Below are 15,614 nucleotides of genomic sequence, written 5' to 3'. Positions count from 1 at the left end.
TCAAACTTGAGTTATCCTGAAATACTCCCCAACAAAGAGAACTCATTTGCCACTTAAACTACCCTGTTGAGTTATTATTACACCCTTTTTAATATTACTACTTTAGTAGGATGTATAAAATTTCTTTTTACACGTTAATAAAAATTCACTAATTCATCCACTCAGTAAAATAAACAGGAATTTTATAGGTTTATTTTTTTTTATTATTATTTAATAGTTGAAATTTTTATTACCTTAAAACAATTTAATTTTTGACGATCATCAAAATGGTGGTAGTCAATTCATATATCAGTACAATCAAGTATACACTGCATAGTTATCGCATTTTATCACTGATATTTATATTTCCTAAAAATGTAATAAATGAATTGCAAATGATTTCATAATTTATAAATTAGTGGAGATATGGGTACTATATATATATAAAAAAAAAATTTAATGTAAATATTTATTTTTTTAAAAGAAGAAAAAAAATTGACAGGGCAGATACCACGTGGTTACTTAACTCTCATTTAAAGCCGCACCTTTAATATTAAAGACTCTCTTCATTTCTCCAACCAAACCAGAACTAACTTCTTCAACGCTACGCCCATTCGCAAAAAAAAATTTCAGTCTAGCCCGTGAGGCAACTGGCACAAAGATTTGAGCTTTCCCACCTTCACATTCTCTTCTATTATTCCCTTTCGATTCTTGGATCCGAATGCTTCACAGCTGACGGGCTCTTGTGTACACTCAGCGAGGAAAGATTGGAGCTTTTTTGGCCTCTTCGGTGACTGACTCATTGGTACAATTCCCCCACACATGCCAATTTCGGGCTTTTTCTAACGGTTACTGTGATTTCGTTGCTTTTCTCAATTTGGGTATTTTTGGTTTGCTTGTTTAAGTTGAATTTGATGAGGAACTTTGTTGTGTGTGATTGTTGAGTTGCTTGGATTTTCTGGTGCCGTGTTCATCTGAACCAAGCAAGTGTACTGGTTGAGAGTTCCTGATTGGCTTGCTTTGTGTATATTGCGTGTGATCGAGTCGTTGACAAATTTGGACTTCACTTTAGTTACATCTGACTCTCTTGCTGTGAACTATAGAATTGTAGTGTGGTGATTAGGCGGAGTAATAATTGTGCTTCTTTTTCCAGTACTTAGCATTTTGGTTGATCATCCAATTTATGAAACTCGTTTGTTTCCTTTATTGTTAGCTTTTGGAATCTTGCAATAATCTAGTGATGTGTATTCATGGTCTGTTTTATTCGACTGCTTTGTAGATTTTTGAGACAGGAAAAGATCTTGTTCTAGATTGAGAAACCACATAAAGTTTTGGTGAACTTGTCTGCAGCTAGCTCATTTGGCAATGAATACATGATTTTTTATTTTTTATTTTTATTTTTTTTTGGTTTCAGGCAGTGCAATATGTCAGAAGCTCAGAGGAGGCCAACAATGATTGGTGTGAGGAACAATAATGGGTACGCCAATGGAGCATTTCCATTGAGGTCTCCAAACATAAAATCTGAAGTAGATAAATTCTGTCATTCACTTGGGGGGAAGCGGCCAATCCATAGTATATTAATTGCAAACAATGGGATGGCAGCTGTGAAGTTTATTCGTAGTGTTAGGACATGGGCTTATGAAACATTTGGTTCAGAGAAGGCAATATTGTTAGTTGGAATGGCTACACCAGAAGATATGAGAATAAATGCAGAGCATATTCGAATCGCTGATCAATTTGTAGAGGTTCCTGGGGGGACAAACAACAACAACTATGCTAATGTGCAGCTCATTGTTGAGGTTTGTGAATACTTCTTTCTTCTTAATTTACTATTGATTTTTTTAGTTAGTTCATTCTGTAGCTGGTACTTCGATCAGGGCTATTTAGGCCTAGTAACTCAAAAAATAAAATGCTTATTGATTTTTTCCTCTACATGTGTGTGTGTGGGCTCTGTTGGGATCAATGCCCTTGTCTCCAGTAGTTAATGGAGGCATTATAAGTTGTAAGGATCTAGCTGTATGGATTTATGGGTTGTCAGTAGAGATAAATGGTTTAGCCAGTCTTGCACTATAGTTCGTGTAACTGATAACTCCTTAGAAGTCTGAAAATGATTTTTTAAAATGGAAATCTATGTTTTTATTCTATTTTTCTCTGGTTGTGCAGATGGCAGAGATAACACATGTCGATGCTGTTTGGCCTGGATGGGGCCATGCATCAGAAAACCCAGAATTACCGGATGCATTGAATGCTAAGGGAATTATATTCCTCGGGCCACCTGCCACATCAATGGCAGCACTAGGTGACAAAATTGGTTCGTCATTGATTGCTCAAGCAGCTGATGTACCCACCCTTCCATGGAGTGGCTCCCATGTAAAGTCTCTTTGCTAACAATTTATGAACTTTTGTGTGCACCAAAGTGATTTTGGATCTTATGTACTTTATTCAATCTTGTAGGTCAAAATTCCACCAGAAAGTTGTTTGGTCTCTATCCCTGAGGAAATATATAATAAGGCATGTGTTTATACTACTGAAGAAGCAATTGCTAGTTGTCAAGTTGTTGGTTATCCTGCAATGATCAAGGCATCTTGGGGTGGTGGTGGTAAAGGCATCAGAAAGGTTTGTTTCTTAGTAAAGATTGTCTTTGCACTTGGCTCATGTGCTTGAGATTTGTCTCTTGCCAGTAGATCATTTCATGTGACTCATTGATTGTAGATGTGTTCCTTAGATGTGCAACTCTTTTGTTAGATAAGTGCATTGTCTATTTAAGAGCTTGTGTATGCTGTATTCCTACTGAACTACAAAATTCCTGTTGTTACTTGCACATTATAGGTTCATAATGATGATGAAGTTAGAGCTTTGTTCAAGCAAGTTCAGGGTGAGGTTCCTGGCTCTCCGATATTCATAATGAAGGTTGCTTCCCAGGTTAGGTTATCTCCTTTCTTCTTCTTCTTCGTTTTTTTTTTTTTTTTTTTTCTTGTTTCGTTGGAATGCTGAGGTTGAATCAAAAGCATGTACTAAGGTACAGATTTTTCATATTAACAGAGTCGACATCTAGAGGTGCAGTTGCTTTGTGATCAGTATGGTAATGTTGCTGCTTTGCATAGTCGTGATTGTAGTGTCCAAAGGCGACACCAAAAGGTTGGCTTGCCTCTTGCTTGAAGTTATTCTAGTTTTCCTATAGGATTAGGGATCTACCATATTTCACTTCTCTCTAAAAGTTTGATATAATCATGTGTTGGTTTTATATGATAACCTGATAAGTAGAAACCTATGAAACATTATCGTTGACACACTGATGTTTTCTTGTAAATTAGATTATTGAGGAGGGGCCAATAACTGTGGCTCCTATAGAGACAGTGAAACAACTTGAGCAGGCTGCTAGAAGATTAGCAAAATGTGTTAGTTATGTTGGAGCTGCCACTGTTGAATATCTCTATAGCATGGAAACTGGGGAGTATTATTTCTTGGAACTCAACCCGCGGTTACAGGTGCGTGAATACCAGTCCCTGACTGAGTTAACCTTTGAATAGTTACATAAGATTTTTGTAAAAGTCTTTTTTTTTTTTTTTTTTTTTTTTTTTTTTTTTTTCTCTGGGGGTGGTGATTTAGGTGGAGCACCCTGTAACAGAATGGATAGCAGAAATTAACCTTCCAGCAGCCCAAGTTGCTGTTGGAATGGGCATTCCTCTGTGGCAGATTCCAGGTTTCATGCAAGAACATGCCACTATTTGAAATTTCTCATTAATGTGATGGTTCCTCTTTATTTTTTATTTTTCCTTATTTTGTGTTTGGAATCATTTTCTGTTACCTTAGAAATCAGACGGTTCTATGGAATGGAGCATGGCGGTGGATATGATGCTTGGAGGAGAACATCACTTGTTGCTACTCCATTTGATTTTGACAAGGCAGAGTCTACAAGGCCGAAAGGTCATTGTGTAGCTGTCCGTGTAACAAGCGAGGATCCTGATGATGGTTTTAAGCCTACTAGTGGCAAAGTGCAGGTTGAGCTGCTTTTGGTTTCTATCACTTTGGTTGATTTAATGTTTATCGCAAACATGACCATGATTTGAATTATTTTATACAGGAGCTAAGTTTTAAAAGCAAACCAAATGTATGGGCATATTTTTCTGTCAAGGTAAATGATTACAAATTAACATTTATATGAAATATTCATGTCTCATGTTTGATGTTGATTAAACAATTGTATTGACTGCAGTCTGGTGGGGGCATTCATGAATTTTCAGATTCTCAGTTTGGTAAGTTGAAGTAATCCTTTTGAAATCTATATTCTCAGCATACTTTATTTGAAAACTTGTAGCTGCAAATTGTTTTTATCTTATCTAGATGACTTCATGACTTGAATTAAACTGTTGGAATAAATGCATTGTTCATGCTTTCTTACTGTTTGTGGCCCTGAATGAGTTGGATACTTTATATGTGGTTATAATTTTGACCTTACGGGTTTCTAAATGTTACATCAGGGCATGTTTTTGCTTTTGGTGAATCCAGAGCCCTGGCCATTGCCAACATGGTACTTGGCCTCAAGGAAATTCAGATACGAGGAGAGATTCACACAAATGTAGATTACACAATTGATCTACTGCATGTAAGTGTATTGGTGGTAAAAAATTATTGCATGCTCCACTTAAATACAATTTTTGTTTGAAGTTATGTAGTTTAACGTGCCTTTGGTTTGGTGCATTGTAATTATTTATTTATTTATTTTTTAATTTAAATATTCATAACATAAATAGTAGGTTGGTGAAAGTATTACCATCAAGGCTGGTCAAATGTTTTAACATTTATAACTAATATATTTCTGCAGGCTTCAGATTATAAAGAGAACAAAATACACACAGGTTGGTTGGACAGTAGAATTGCAATGAGGGTTAGAGCTGAGAGACCTCCTTGGTACCTTTCTGTGGTTGGAGGAGCTCTATATGTGAGTTCACAGCTTTTAGAAACTTGAGTTTTGAAATATTTTAATTATAAAAAAAAAAAAATGTTTAGCTCCAACTTTTAATTCCCAAAACCTTCATTTTCCCCTCATTTGTCAAGTGCAGAAAGCTTCTGCAAGTAGTGCTGCAATGGTTTCAGAATATGTTGGTTATCTAGAAAAAGGACAAATTCCTCCCAAGGTACTATTGTCAGAGCACTCTAATTTTAGATTCTAATGGTTCTTTCTTTTTCTCTTTTTAAATTAATGATCAATTATCTCTGTGCAGCATATTTCACTTGTGAACTCTCAAGTTTCACTAAACATTGAAGGGATAAAGTATACAGTAAGTAGCATCTTTCTTTATAGCTTAAATTCATATCTTTCCTCCTGGCTGGTGATGGTTGGTTTGTCTTAAAATTTTGTTCTCTCTATGTGAAAGAAGTCTGGAAAAAAAATTGATTTTCTGGTTTCTCTTGGTAATGTTTACTTCTGTTTCTTAGGTTAACATGGTGAGGGGAGGACCTGGAAGCTATAGGTTGAGGTTGAATGAATCAGAGATTGAAGCAGAAATACACACTCTACGTGATGGAGGCTTATTGATGCAGGCAAGCAATCATTTGTCTACAACTTGCTTTCAAACTCTCTTTATTTGGCATGTAAAACCACATTATGTACCATATGAAAATTATAGTTGCTTACGTTGGGTTTCACAGTTGGATGGAAACAGTCACATTATTTACGCTGAGGAGGAAGCGGCTGGGACTCGTCTTCTCATTGATGGCAGGACTTGCTTGCTTCAGGTGTCCAGGGTTTTTACTTTCCGTATACATACATATGTATCATTCAAGGGCGTTTACTTTCCATTTTTTTTTTTTTTTTTCGAGTACTATTGACTCTGTTACAATGTAGTATCTGTTCATAACTACTTTCTCTACCTACTGAAGCACAAAGAGTCAATATCGCCTCCACTGAGGCTCGAACCCACAACCTCTTATATGGAGGAGCAACTTGGTGCCACTGGACCACAAGGTCCTTGGCAGGGCGTTTACTTTCCTTATACATACATATGTGTGTTGTGTGTGTGATATTTTATGTTATGTTTGCTGAACTCTGATAACTAGTCTTTCTTGTGCCCAGAATGATCATGATCCATCCAAGCTCATAGCAGAGACACCATGCAAACTTCTGAGGTATTTGGTTGCAGATGGTAGTCATGTGGATGCCGATACACCTTATGCAGAGGTTGAGGTCATGAAGATGTGCATGCCTCTTCTTTCCCCCGCTTCAGGGGTGATTCATTTCAAGATGTCAGAAGGTCAAGCAATGCAGGTAATACTACTCGCTTTGTGGTTGGGCAATATTTCTTGCCTTCTATACTCGGGTCAACTTTTCCTTCATCTGATGTAGTTGGGCTTGGTCCTAAGCTTCACGGTGATGAGCTCTCGAGCTATCATACTGTTCTTCCCTTTGTGGCAAGTCTGCAACTAATACAATTTTCATTTATAGGCTGCCGAGCTTATAGCAGCACTTGATCTAGATGATCCTTCGGCTGTAAGAAAAGCAGAACCATTCCATGGGAGCTTCCCCATCCTCGGACCTCCAACTGCAATATCTGATAAAGTTCATCAGAGGTGTGCTGCCAGTATGAATGCAGCTCGGATGATTCTAGCTGGATACGAGCATGCTGTTGATGAAGTAAGTATATGGCGGGTGTTGTCTTCTTGCAAAGGTTTTGTTAAATGCTTGATTAGGATTGATAAAAGCCCTATCTTCGTTAAAAAAATAATAAATATTTCATCTGGAAAAAAGAATATAAAAACGATTTTGGTGTCCAGGTGGTACAGAGCTTGCTAAGTTGTTTGGACAGTCCTGAACTACCCTTCCTTCAGTGGCAAGAGTGCTTGGCTGTTCTGGCAACACGACTTCCCAAAGACCTTAGATCTGAGGTAAATGCCCATGCTGATGTTTTTAGGTTGTTTTCTGAAATTGTGTTTCAGTTTTATGGTTGAAATTTGATTTGGCCTTTCCTCAACAGTTGGAAGCAAAATACAAGGAATATGAAGGGATCTCGAACTTTCAAAACATTGATTTCCCAGCGAAAAATTTGCGGGGTGTTCTTGAGGTTAATTTAGTCTGGGATTTCTCATTGCCTTGTCCTTTTCTTTTTAGTGTTTGTTTCTTATTTCTAAATTCCTTCTTGCTCCAGGCACACCTGAGTTCCTGCCCCGAAAAAGAAAAAGGAGCTCAAGAAAGACTAGTTGAACCATTAATGAGTCTTGTGAAGTCTTATGAAGGGGGAAGAGAGAGTCATGCCCGTGTTATTGTGCAGTCCCTTTTCCAAGAATACCTTTCTGTCGAAGAATTGTTTAGTGACAACATCCAGGTTAGTGATCTTATGCACAAGAGATTTGTGAAAATATTATCCAAAAACTAAAATTGCTGCTTAGCAAGCTTGGATCCCACTTATATCTTCTAGCCCAACTTCATTGCTGCTTAACCAGCTTGGTTGGCGTGAGTGGCCGTGCACTCTCATCCCTTAACAGAGGTCGGGAGTTCGAACCCCCTCTCGTATGGAAAAACCAATTTGGCCGGCACTTTGCCCCTTAATTGGGCCGGGCCGGTGCGAATGGGGATTAGTCTGAGTATGGTACGGGCTTAAAGGTGCCTCCTACAGTTAGGGCCTGCTCAGGACACCTCATGGCTTGACCCAAAAAAAAAAAAAAAAAACAATCGCATCTCATGATTTTTGAGCTAGATTTGATAAGTTATGCTCTTTTTTTTTTTTTTTTTTTTTTTTTTTTTTTACACCCTTCAGGCTGATGTTATTGAACGCCTGCGACTTGAATATAAAAAAGACCCCGTGAAGGTTGTAGATATTGTACTTTCCCATCAGGTATAAGCGAGTTGTGTGCGATTCATTACTTATTCTTCTTAGCGGTGTTTAGATGAAGTATGTTGCCATAACATTAATTTTGCAGGGTGTCAAGCGTAAAAATAAACTGATATTAAGTCTCATGGAGCAACTGGTGTATCCTAGTCCTGCAGCTTACCGGGATAAATTAATTCGTTTCTCTTCGCTCAATCATACAAACTATTCTGAGGTTAGAAGCTTTTTCAATATTATTGACACTCACAAACTGGACATCAGTAAGATTAATTCTGGTTAACTCTCGCTGTGCTTTACAGTTGGCTCTCAAGGCAAGTCAGCTTCTTGAACAAACAAAACTGAGTGAATTGCGTTCCAGCATTGCAAGAAGTCTTTCCGAGTTAGAAATGTTCACTGAAGAAGGTGAACATATGGACACTCCTAAGAGGAAAAGTGCCATAAATGAAAGAATGGAAGCTCTAGTGAGTGCTCCTTTGGCAGTCGAAGATGCACTTGTAGGTCTCTTTGATCACAGCGATCACACCCTTCAGAGAAGGGTTGTGGAGACTTATGTTCGCAGACTTTACCAGGTATTTCTATCTGAAGTTCTTTCAACAACCGACTAAGATTATTCTTAGTTCATTATTTTAACGTTTCTACTTTGTGTTATCAGCCCTACCTCGTCAAGGGGAGTGTTAGGATGCAGTGGGACAGATCGGGTGGACTGATAGCTTCTTGGGAGTTCTTGGAAGAGCATGTGGAGAGGAAAAATGGATCTGAAGGTAGAACGGTGAATAAACCTTTGGTAGAGAAGCATAGTGAGAAAAAATGGGGAGCCATGGTCATCATCAAATCGCTCCAAATCTTGCCAAAAGTGCTAACAGCTGCACTGAAGGAGACAATGAGCAACATCCAGACTACGATTTCCGATGGATCCGTGGGGACAGAGGGTCATGGTAACATGATACACATTGCATTGGCAGGCATCAACAATCAAATGAGTACACTTCAGGACAGGTATTTGCACATATGCACCTTGGAATCTTGGATTGGACTAACTACGGGAAAGTCTTTATTCATTCATAAATCAATTCCCCTAATGGAGAATTTGATACTTATCTGCATCCATAAATAGTTTCAAAAAGCAGATAATTGGTTGGCAATCTAGTTTATACGCTTTTTTTAGTACTACTGACTCTGTTACAATGCAGTATCTGTTCATAACTACTTTTTCAACCTACTGAAGCACAAAGAGTCAATACCGCCCCCACTGGGGCTCAAACCCATGACCTCCCATTTGGGAGAGCCACTTTGTGCCACTAGACCACAAGGTCATTGGCAATCTAGTTTATACGCTAATTCTCTTGTTAAGGTTAAAATCATACAAGCTCCTTGAAACCATTTGCTCATTCCCCTCACTTATATGAAATATATTCTAATACTAAATCTCAGAGTGCCAATTTTCTTTTGAATGCCTGAAGTTCTACTCTAGTATGTACGATTCAACAGCACTAGTATATGAAATTGAATTGTGACTTTTTTGCTTACCATTTGTATTATTTGTACGCACTGCAGTGGTGATGAGGATCAGGCTCAAGAGAGAGTCGACAAGTTAGCAAAAATATTGAAAGAGAGAGATATAAGCTCCATCCTTAAAAATGCAGGGGTAGGGGTGATCAGCTGTATCATACAAAGGGACGAGGGACGAGGCCCTATGAGGCACTCCTTTCATTGGTCAGAAGAGAAGCGCTATTACCAGGAGGAGCCTCTATTACGTCACCTTGAGCCTCCTCTATCAATTTACCTTGAATTGGTGAGTTGATTCTCAACTCATGTTCCCTCCCCCCCTCCCACCCCCCTCAAAAAAAAAAAAATCTTTCTTTTATCTTAGTTTGTAGGAGAGAAGTTATTGTGCACCATGTGACTGATTTTCGATTCATCATTTCATTCCAACCCAGGATAAGCTCAATGGCTATGACAAAATTAAGTACGCACAATCAAGGGACCGTCAGTGGCACCTGTACACTGTTGTAGACAAGCCTCGCCCAATCCAGAGGATGTTTCTCAGAACACTTGTGAGACAACCCATGTCAGATGAAGGTTTACCAGTGTTTCAAGGGCTAGATCGTCAAAAAACTCATGCCCCATTTTCATTGTCTTTTACTTCAAGGAGCATTTTGAGATCTTTAACATCTGCACTTGAGGAGCTTGAGCTTAATGTCCATAATTCAACCGTCAAATCTGACCATGTGAATATGTACCTCTATATTTTAAGGGAGCAACAAATAGAGGATCTGTTGCCCTATAACAAGTAGGAATTCTACTTCTTTTGTCAAATAGTTACTCTTCTTTGTATATGCATCTCATTAACTTTCTTTTTTTACTTTTTTATATCTTTCCAGGCGAGTAGATGTATATAATGGTAATGAAGAAGCAGTTGTAGACCAAATTTTAGATGAAATGGCACGTGAAATCAATGCATCTGTTGGTGTAAAAATGCACCGTTTAGGTGTTTTTGAGTGGGAAGTGAAGCTTTGGATATCATCCACTGGAGACGCCAATGGTGCTTGGAGAGTTGTGGTTGTAAATGTGACGGGCCACACCTGCATTGTGAATGTAAGTGGAATTACATACAGCATTCATGATTCTATATTAATCTCTCTAATTACAGTTGAACCATTCACCTTAATATGACCTTTAGTAAACATTTTATACAACGCTGTTTAGCTAATATATTTATTACACTCAGATCTACCGTGAGGTGGAAGATACAAACAAACACAGAGTCGTCTATCACTCCACGAGTGGGGTGGGTCCTCTGCATTGCGTGCCAGTTACTGCATATTATCAACCTCTGGGAGTTCTTGATCAGAAACGACTCGTGGCCCGTAAAAGCAGCACAACCTACTGCTATGATTTCCCCCTGGTAAATCCTGACAAACTTGGAGATACAAGTAAAACAAAGATAGATTTTTTCCCCCCTGTATTATTAATGTGAAATCAAATCATCCTTACAGGCTTTTGAAGTAGCATTGCAGAAGTCTTGGGCTACTGAATTTCCTAGAACTAACAAGCCTAAAGAAAACCTCATTAAAGTCACCGAATTGACTTTTTCGGACCAAAAAGGCTGTTGGGGTACTCCTCTTATTCCAGTGGAACGCAAGCCTGGGCTCAATGATGTTGGCATGGTGGCTTGGATTATGGAAATGTCTACACCCGAGTTCCCTTCTGGAAGGAAAATTATCATTGTTGCAAATGATGTCACCTTCAGAAACGGATCTTTTGGTCCAAGAGAAGATGCATTTTTCCAAGCAGTGACTGATCTAGCCTGCACTCAGAAACTGCCCCTTATTTATTTGGCAGCCAATGCAGGAGCTCGAATTGGTGCTGCCGAGGAAGTAAAATCTTGCTTTAAAGTTGGATGGTCTGATGAATCTAATCCCGAACGTGGTATGCAGTATTTATACTTGACTCCTGAGGATCATGCACGCATTGGGTCATCTGTCATATCACATGAACTAAAGTTGTCTAGTGGAGAGACTCGATGGGTGATTGATACTATTATAGGAAAAGAGGATGGCTTGGGCGTTGAGAACTTAAGTGGTAGTGGTGCCATTGCCAGTGCATATTCAAGGGCCTACCATGAAACATTTACGCTAACATATGTAACTGGGAGAACTGTTGGCATAGGTGCCTATCTTGCTCGGCTTGGTATGAGATGTATACAGAGGCTGGATCAACCGATTATTCTTACTGGTTTCTCTGCACTGAATAAGCTCTTGGGTCGGGAAGTTTACAGCTCCCACATGCAACTTGGTGGACCTAAAATTATGGCAACCAACGGAGTTGTTCATCTGACAGTTTCTGATGACCTTGAAGGCATCTCGGCAATTTTGAACTGGTTAAGCTTTGTTCCGCCATATTCTGGAGGTCCACTTCCCATTTCTACTGCTATGGACCCTCCTGAGAGACCCGTTGAATATTTTCCTGAGACCACATGTGACCCTCGAGCTGCTATCTGTGGCATCAAGGATGCAAGTGGGAAGTGGCTGGGAGGCATGTTTGACAAGGATAGCTTTGTTGAGGCATTGGAAGGCTGGGCAAGAACCGTGGTGACTGGGAGGGCAAAGCTTGGAGGAATACCTGTGGGAATAGTTGCTGTCGAAACCCAAACAATGATGCAAGTGATACCTGCAGATCCCGGGCAGCTCGACTCTCATGAGCGGGTTGTTCCCCAGGCAGGGCAAGTATGGTTTCCCGACTCTGCAACTAAAACTGCTCAAGCATTGATGGACTTCAATAGAGAAGAGCTCCCGCTTTTTATCCTTGCCAACTGGAGGGGATTTTCCGGGGGACAAAGGGATCTCTTTGAGGGTATCCTTCAAGCCGGTTCAACCATTGTTGAGAACCTTAGAACATACAAGCAACCTGTTTTTGTATACATCCCTATGATGGGTGAGCTTCGTGGCGGGGCATGGGTAGTTGTAGATAGTAAAATTAATTCAGATCACATTGAAATGTATGCAGAAAGAACGGCTAAAGGGAATGTTCTTGAGCCCGAAGGTATGATTGAAATCAAGTTCCGAACAAAAGAACTGCTGGAGTGCATGGGTAGACTTGACCAAGAACTTATTAAATTGAGAGGAAAGCTTCAGGAAGCAAAGACCACTGGGATCCACGAAACTGTTGATTCTTTACAACAGCAGATAAAAGCCCGTGAAAAAAAACTTCTGCCAATATACACTCAGATTGCCACCAAGTTTGCCGAATTGCATGATACATCACTAAGAATGGCTGCAAAAGGAGTGATCAAAGAAGTTGTAGATTGGGAAAATTCTCGTTTTTTCTTTTATAAAAGATTGCTCCGAAGAGTTGAGGAAGAGTCCTTGATCAAGGCTGTGAAGGATGCAGCTGGTGACCAGCTTTCTGACAAATCCGCTTTTGAGATGGTAAAGAAGTGGTTTTTAGATGCTAAAACCACACAGGGCAAAGAAGATGATGCTTGGAAAGATGACAAAGCCTTCTATCTTTGGAAGCGTGATCATAGTAACTATGAAGACAAGTTGCAGGAATTGCGTGTGCAAAAGGTCTCGGTTCAATTATCAAAGATTGGCGATTCAGCTTTAGATGCTCGTGCTTTACCTCAAGGTCTTGTTTCACTTCTTCAGAAGGTAAGCTGCCCGATTGTGTTATACTACCATTTTTATTCTATTCCGTCTTTACCCATTCGTTTTGGATTTTGGAAAGGGGACTTACATTTCGATTTCACTGCAGTTAGAGCCATCAACCAGAGAGCAATTGATCATTGAACTACAAAAGGTCCTCAATTGATCAAACCAACTTGCATAATCCCCCGAATATGCGCTTTGAAGTTACTTACATACAGTTCAATGAAGATTTTCAATGATCTACTCAATTTAGGAGCTTTAAAAGATCGACAGATCATTGAATCGTTGCTTTTGTTTGTGAATGTATATATTTATAGTCCGAGAGAATAGGATGTAGTCTCCGATTATTTGAGAAGAGAGCAGGGCCCATTTCGTAAGCGTCCTATCTGCTAAATAAGTTTTTATGTAAATCTCATTTATTTTTTCTGTTGTAACAAATGATTAAGTAGAAAATACAACATGAGGTTTCTGTGTTAATGTTGTCCATGCCTGTTTCTATTCGATCTTTAGAATCTCGACTAAGCAGTGATTTGTATCGACTTTCTTGCAACTCTGTCTTCAATTTTCGTTTTGCAGGGCTTTGAGTCAAGTTTATCATCTTCGGTTGTAGAGGCAACACAAAAAGTATAAGATTTTGTTGCGAGTGTTAGTAAAGGTCAGTTCGAGTACTCTGTCTTCTTGCTTGCCCGTTTACTTTTGGACTTGTGTATCGAGAAGATTGTCTGTGAAACGTATAATATTTAGGAAAATGCTATATGAACCTCGTATGATGAACGATATTTGGATCAACCGAAAGGTTATGTTTGAGTCTTTTTAGAGCTTTCTTTGCAGTATTCATAAAATAGCATACATATTATCATATCAGCAACCTTATTTTCTTGACCTTATGCCTCTCCTTCTGTTCTTCGTGCTTCTTCTTCGTCTCTTTCTTTCTCATTTCCTCGACACGTTTCTTCTTCTCTGTTTCTTCCCTCTTTCGTTTCTCTTTTTCTTTCGCTTTCTTCTCCTCTTCCCTTCTCATGTCCTCCCGAGCTCGTTTCTTCTCTCTCCCCTTCTGATCTCTCTTTCTCTTCTCTTTTTCTTTCGCCTTCTTCTTTATCTCCTTAAGCTCATCCTTTGCCATCGCCTTCTTGACATTGAAGCACATTATGCTATATGAATCTGCAGAGTTTCGAAGATGAATGTGTGCGTTAAGTGTTCTGCATTACTTTTATGCTTCAAATGAATGGCATTGTTGAATGAGTTTTGGATGATTGTGGTTGGAACTTGATGCCGTCCGATGCCTAGTTTTGATCGGCAATTTGTTTTGTTGTGTGCATGGCGATACTTTAGTCCCCAAATTTTCTGAATTTCTTTTTCGGTGACGAGAGAAACCCGTAATCACTATCTGAGAGTGTATACGAAGTAAATCATTTCGCTCTTATGTATAGCCTATAAACCACATTGTTCGATTGAGAGGGTATTTTTGGTTTGATGATGCAAACCCGCAGTCACTATCCGAGAGTATGCACGGGGTAAATCTCGCTTTGTTATCCTATTCGGCAAATGACCAAAATGAAATGCTGAGATTCGAATTCGCGACCTCGTGGAAATGTCTATTATTATCATTCTTCCAAAAAGGTTGAACCCCAACCCGACAGAGCATTTGAGTGTATGTAAATCATGGTAACTCAACTGAACATGAATCACAGAGGCTAGATCTGTGTTTACTGCGCACAAGAGCCCCTCACTTTGAGAGGTAGCTCCCACATTGCCACTGGTGAGACTCAATCCCTTGTCATTTTTCCAACTTTTCGCCTGGAGTATGTCTATTATCACTAAAAATTAATTTTTATCCTAACTTTCTAAAATCTTCTATCCCAACGCAACATTACTCCATAAAATATTGTCAAAAGCTCAGCCGACGAATTGAATACTTCTTGACATTATTCATAAGATAATAGAGTGATTCTTCACTTCTTACAAGATTTTTTAAAAAAATACTAATTTTCAACATTTTATCGCTATCCATCATCCTAAATAGCGATAATAGTCATAGTACGTCTGTACGTGTCCTAAATTCATAATAAAAATTTTTATTATTAAAAAAAAAAACAAAAAAAAAAAAAAGAAGACATTTTCTTACCCCAAAAGAAGACATTTTCTTGTATCCGTGGAAGAATGTAAATGGACTCCTAGCTAACATCAGCAATAAATTAAGAAAATGTCAGCTACCTTATCTGTACACCGACCAGTTGCATCATAATAAGATAGTGCATGTCCCAAAAGTTTATGTTAAATATTATGAATTTAATGTGTGTTAATATTTAGAAAAAATTGTAAAAAATGTATTTCAATAATATGTCAATTATCAATGTTATTCTTGAATTATGAGTGGTGTAAATGTTGTCTTTCAATTATTAAAACGGTACACATATAGCCCCTCCCGTAACGGACATGTGGTTCCCCGTTAGTGTACGACACCGTTAAGTCAGAGTAAATATGTAATTTAATTGTTTTTTCCCTCCCTCGATTCAAAGTACCAGCGATGGACATCGGTGGGGAACCACAAGTTCGTTACGGGAGGAGCTATATATGCACCATTTTGATAATTAAGGGGCAACATTTACACCACTCATAATTCAGGGGTGACATTGATAATTGACATATTATAGAGGGACTT

The 15,614-nt window shown here is 38.8% G+C and overlaps 1 protein-coding gene across 2 annotated transcripts; it reads left to right on the top strand.

Annotated features, from left to right (window-relative positions):
* Positions 1-545: 545 nt before the first annotated feature.
* Positions 546-13,455, top strand: LOC109149561 (acetyl-CoA carboxylase 1-like). 2 transcript variants are annotated; one of them, XM_019297382.1, is made up of 32 exons: positions 546-784; positions 1,398-1,778; positions 2,143-2,349; positions 2,434-2,595; positions 2,809-2,901; positions 3,022-3,117; positions 3,294-3,467; positions 3,589-3,682; positions 3,793-3,980; positions 4,064-4,114; positions 4,196-4,235; positions 4,461-4,585; positions 4,805-4,921; positions 5,043-5,117; positions 5,205-5,261; positions 5,419-5,523; positions 5,632-5,718; positions 6,056-6,247; positions 6,425-6,613; positions 6,754-6,864; positions 6,954-7,040; positions 7,125-7,301; positions 7,734-7,811; positions 7,897-8,019; positions 8,105-8,374; positions 8,458-8,801; positions 9,360-9,597; positions 9,743-10,095; positions 10,187-10,400; positions 10,534-10,710; positions 10,802-12,955; positions 13,059-13,455. In XM_019297382.1, the coding sequence occupies exons 2-32, from the start codon at positions 1,404-1,406 to the stop codon at positions 13,113-13,115; spliced, it is 6,810 nt and encodes a 2,269-aa protein (XP_019152927.1). In that variant the 5' UTR covers positions 546-784; positions 1,398-1,403; the 3' UTR covers positions 13,116-13,455. The 2 variants fall into 2 exon arrangements, with proteins under 2 accessions (XP_019152927.1, XP_019152926.1); XM_019297381.1 differs by having other exon boundaries at positions 1,394-1,778.
* The last annotated feature ends 2,159 nt before the right edge of the window (positions 13,456-15,614 follow it).

Source organism: Ipomoea nil, unplaced genomic scaffold, assembly GCF_001879475.1.
Source record: "Ipomoea nil cultivar Tokyo-kokei standard unplaced genomic scaffold, Asagao_1.1 scaffold2159, whole genome shotgun sequence".
NCBI classification, from domain to species: domain Eukaryota; kingdom Viridiplantae; phylum Streptophyta; class Magnoliopsida; order Solanales; family Convolvulaceae; genus Ipomoea; species Ipomoea nil.
The sequence above is the reverse complement of the archived record's forward strand: the minus strand, read 5'-3'. Positions and strand labels throughout refer to the sequence as shown.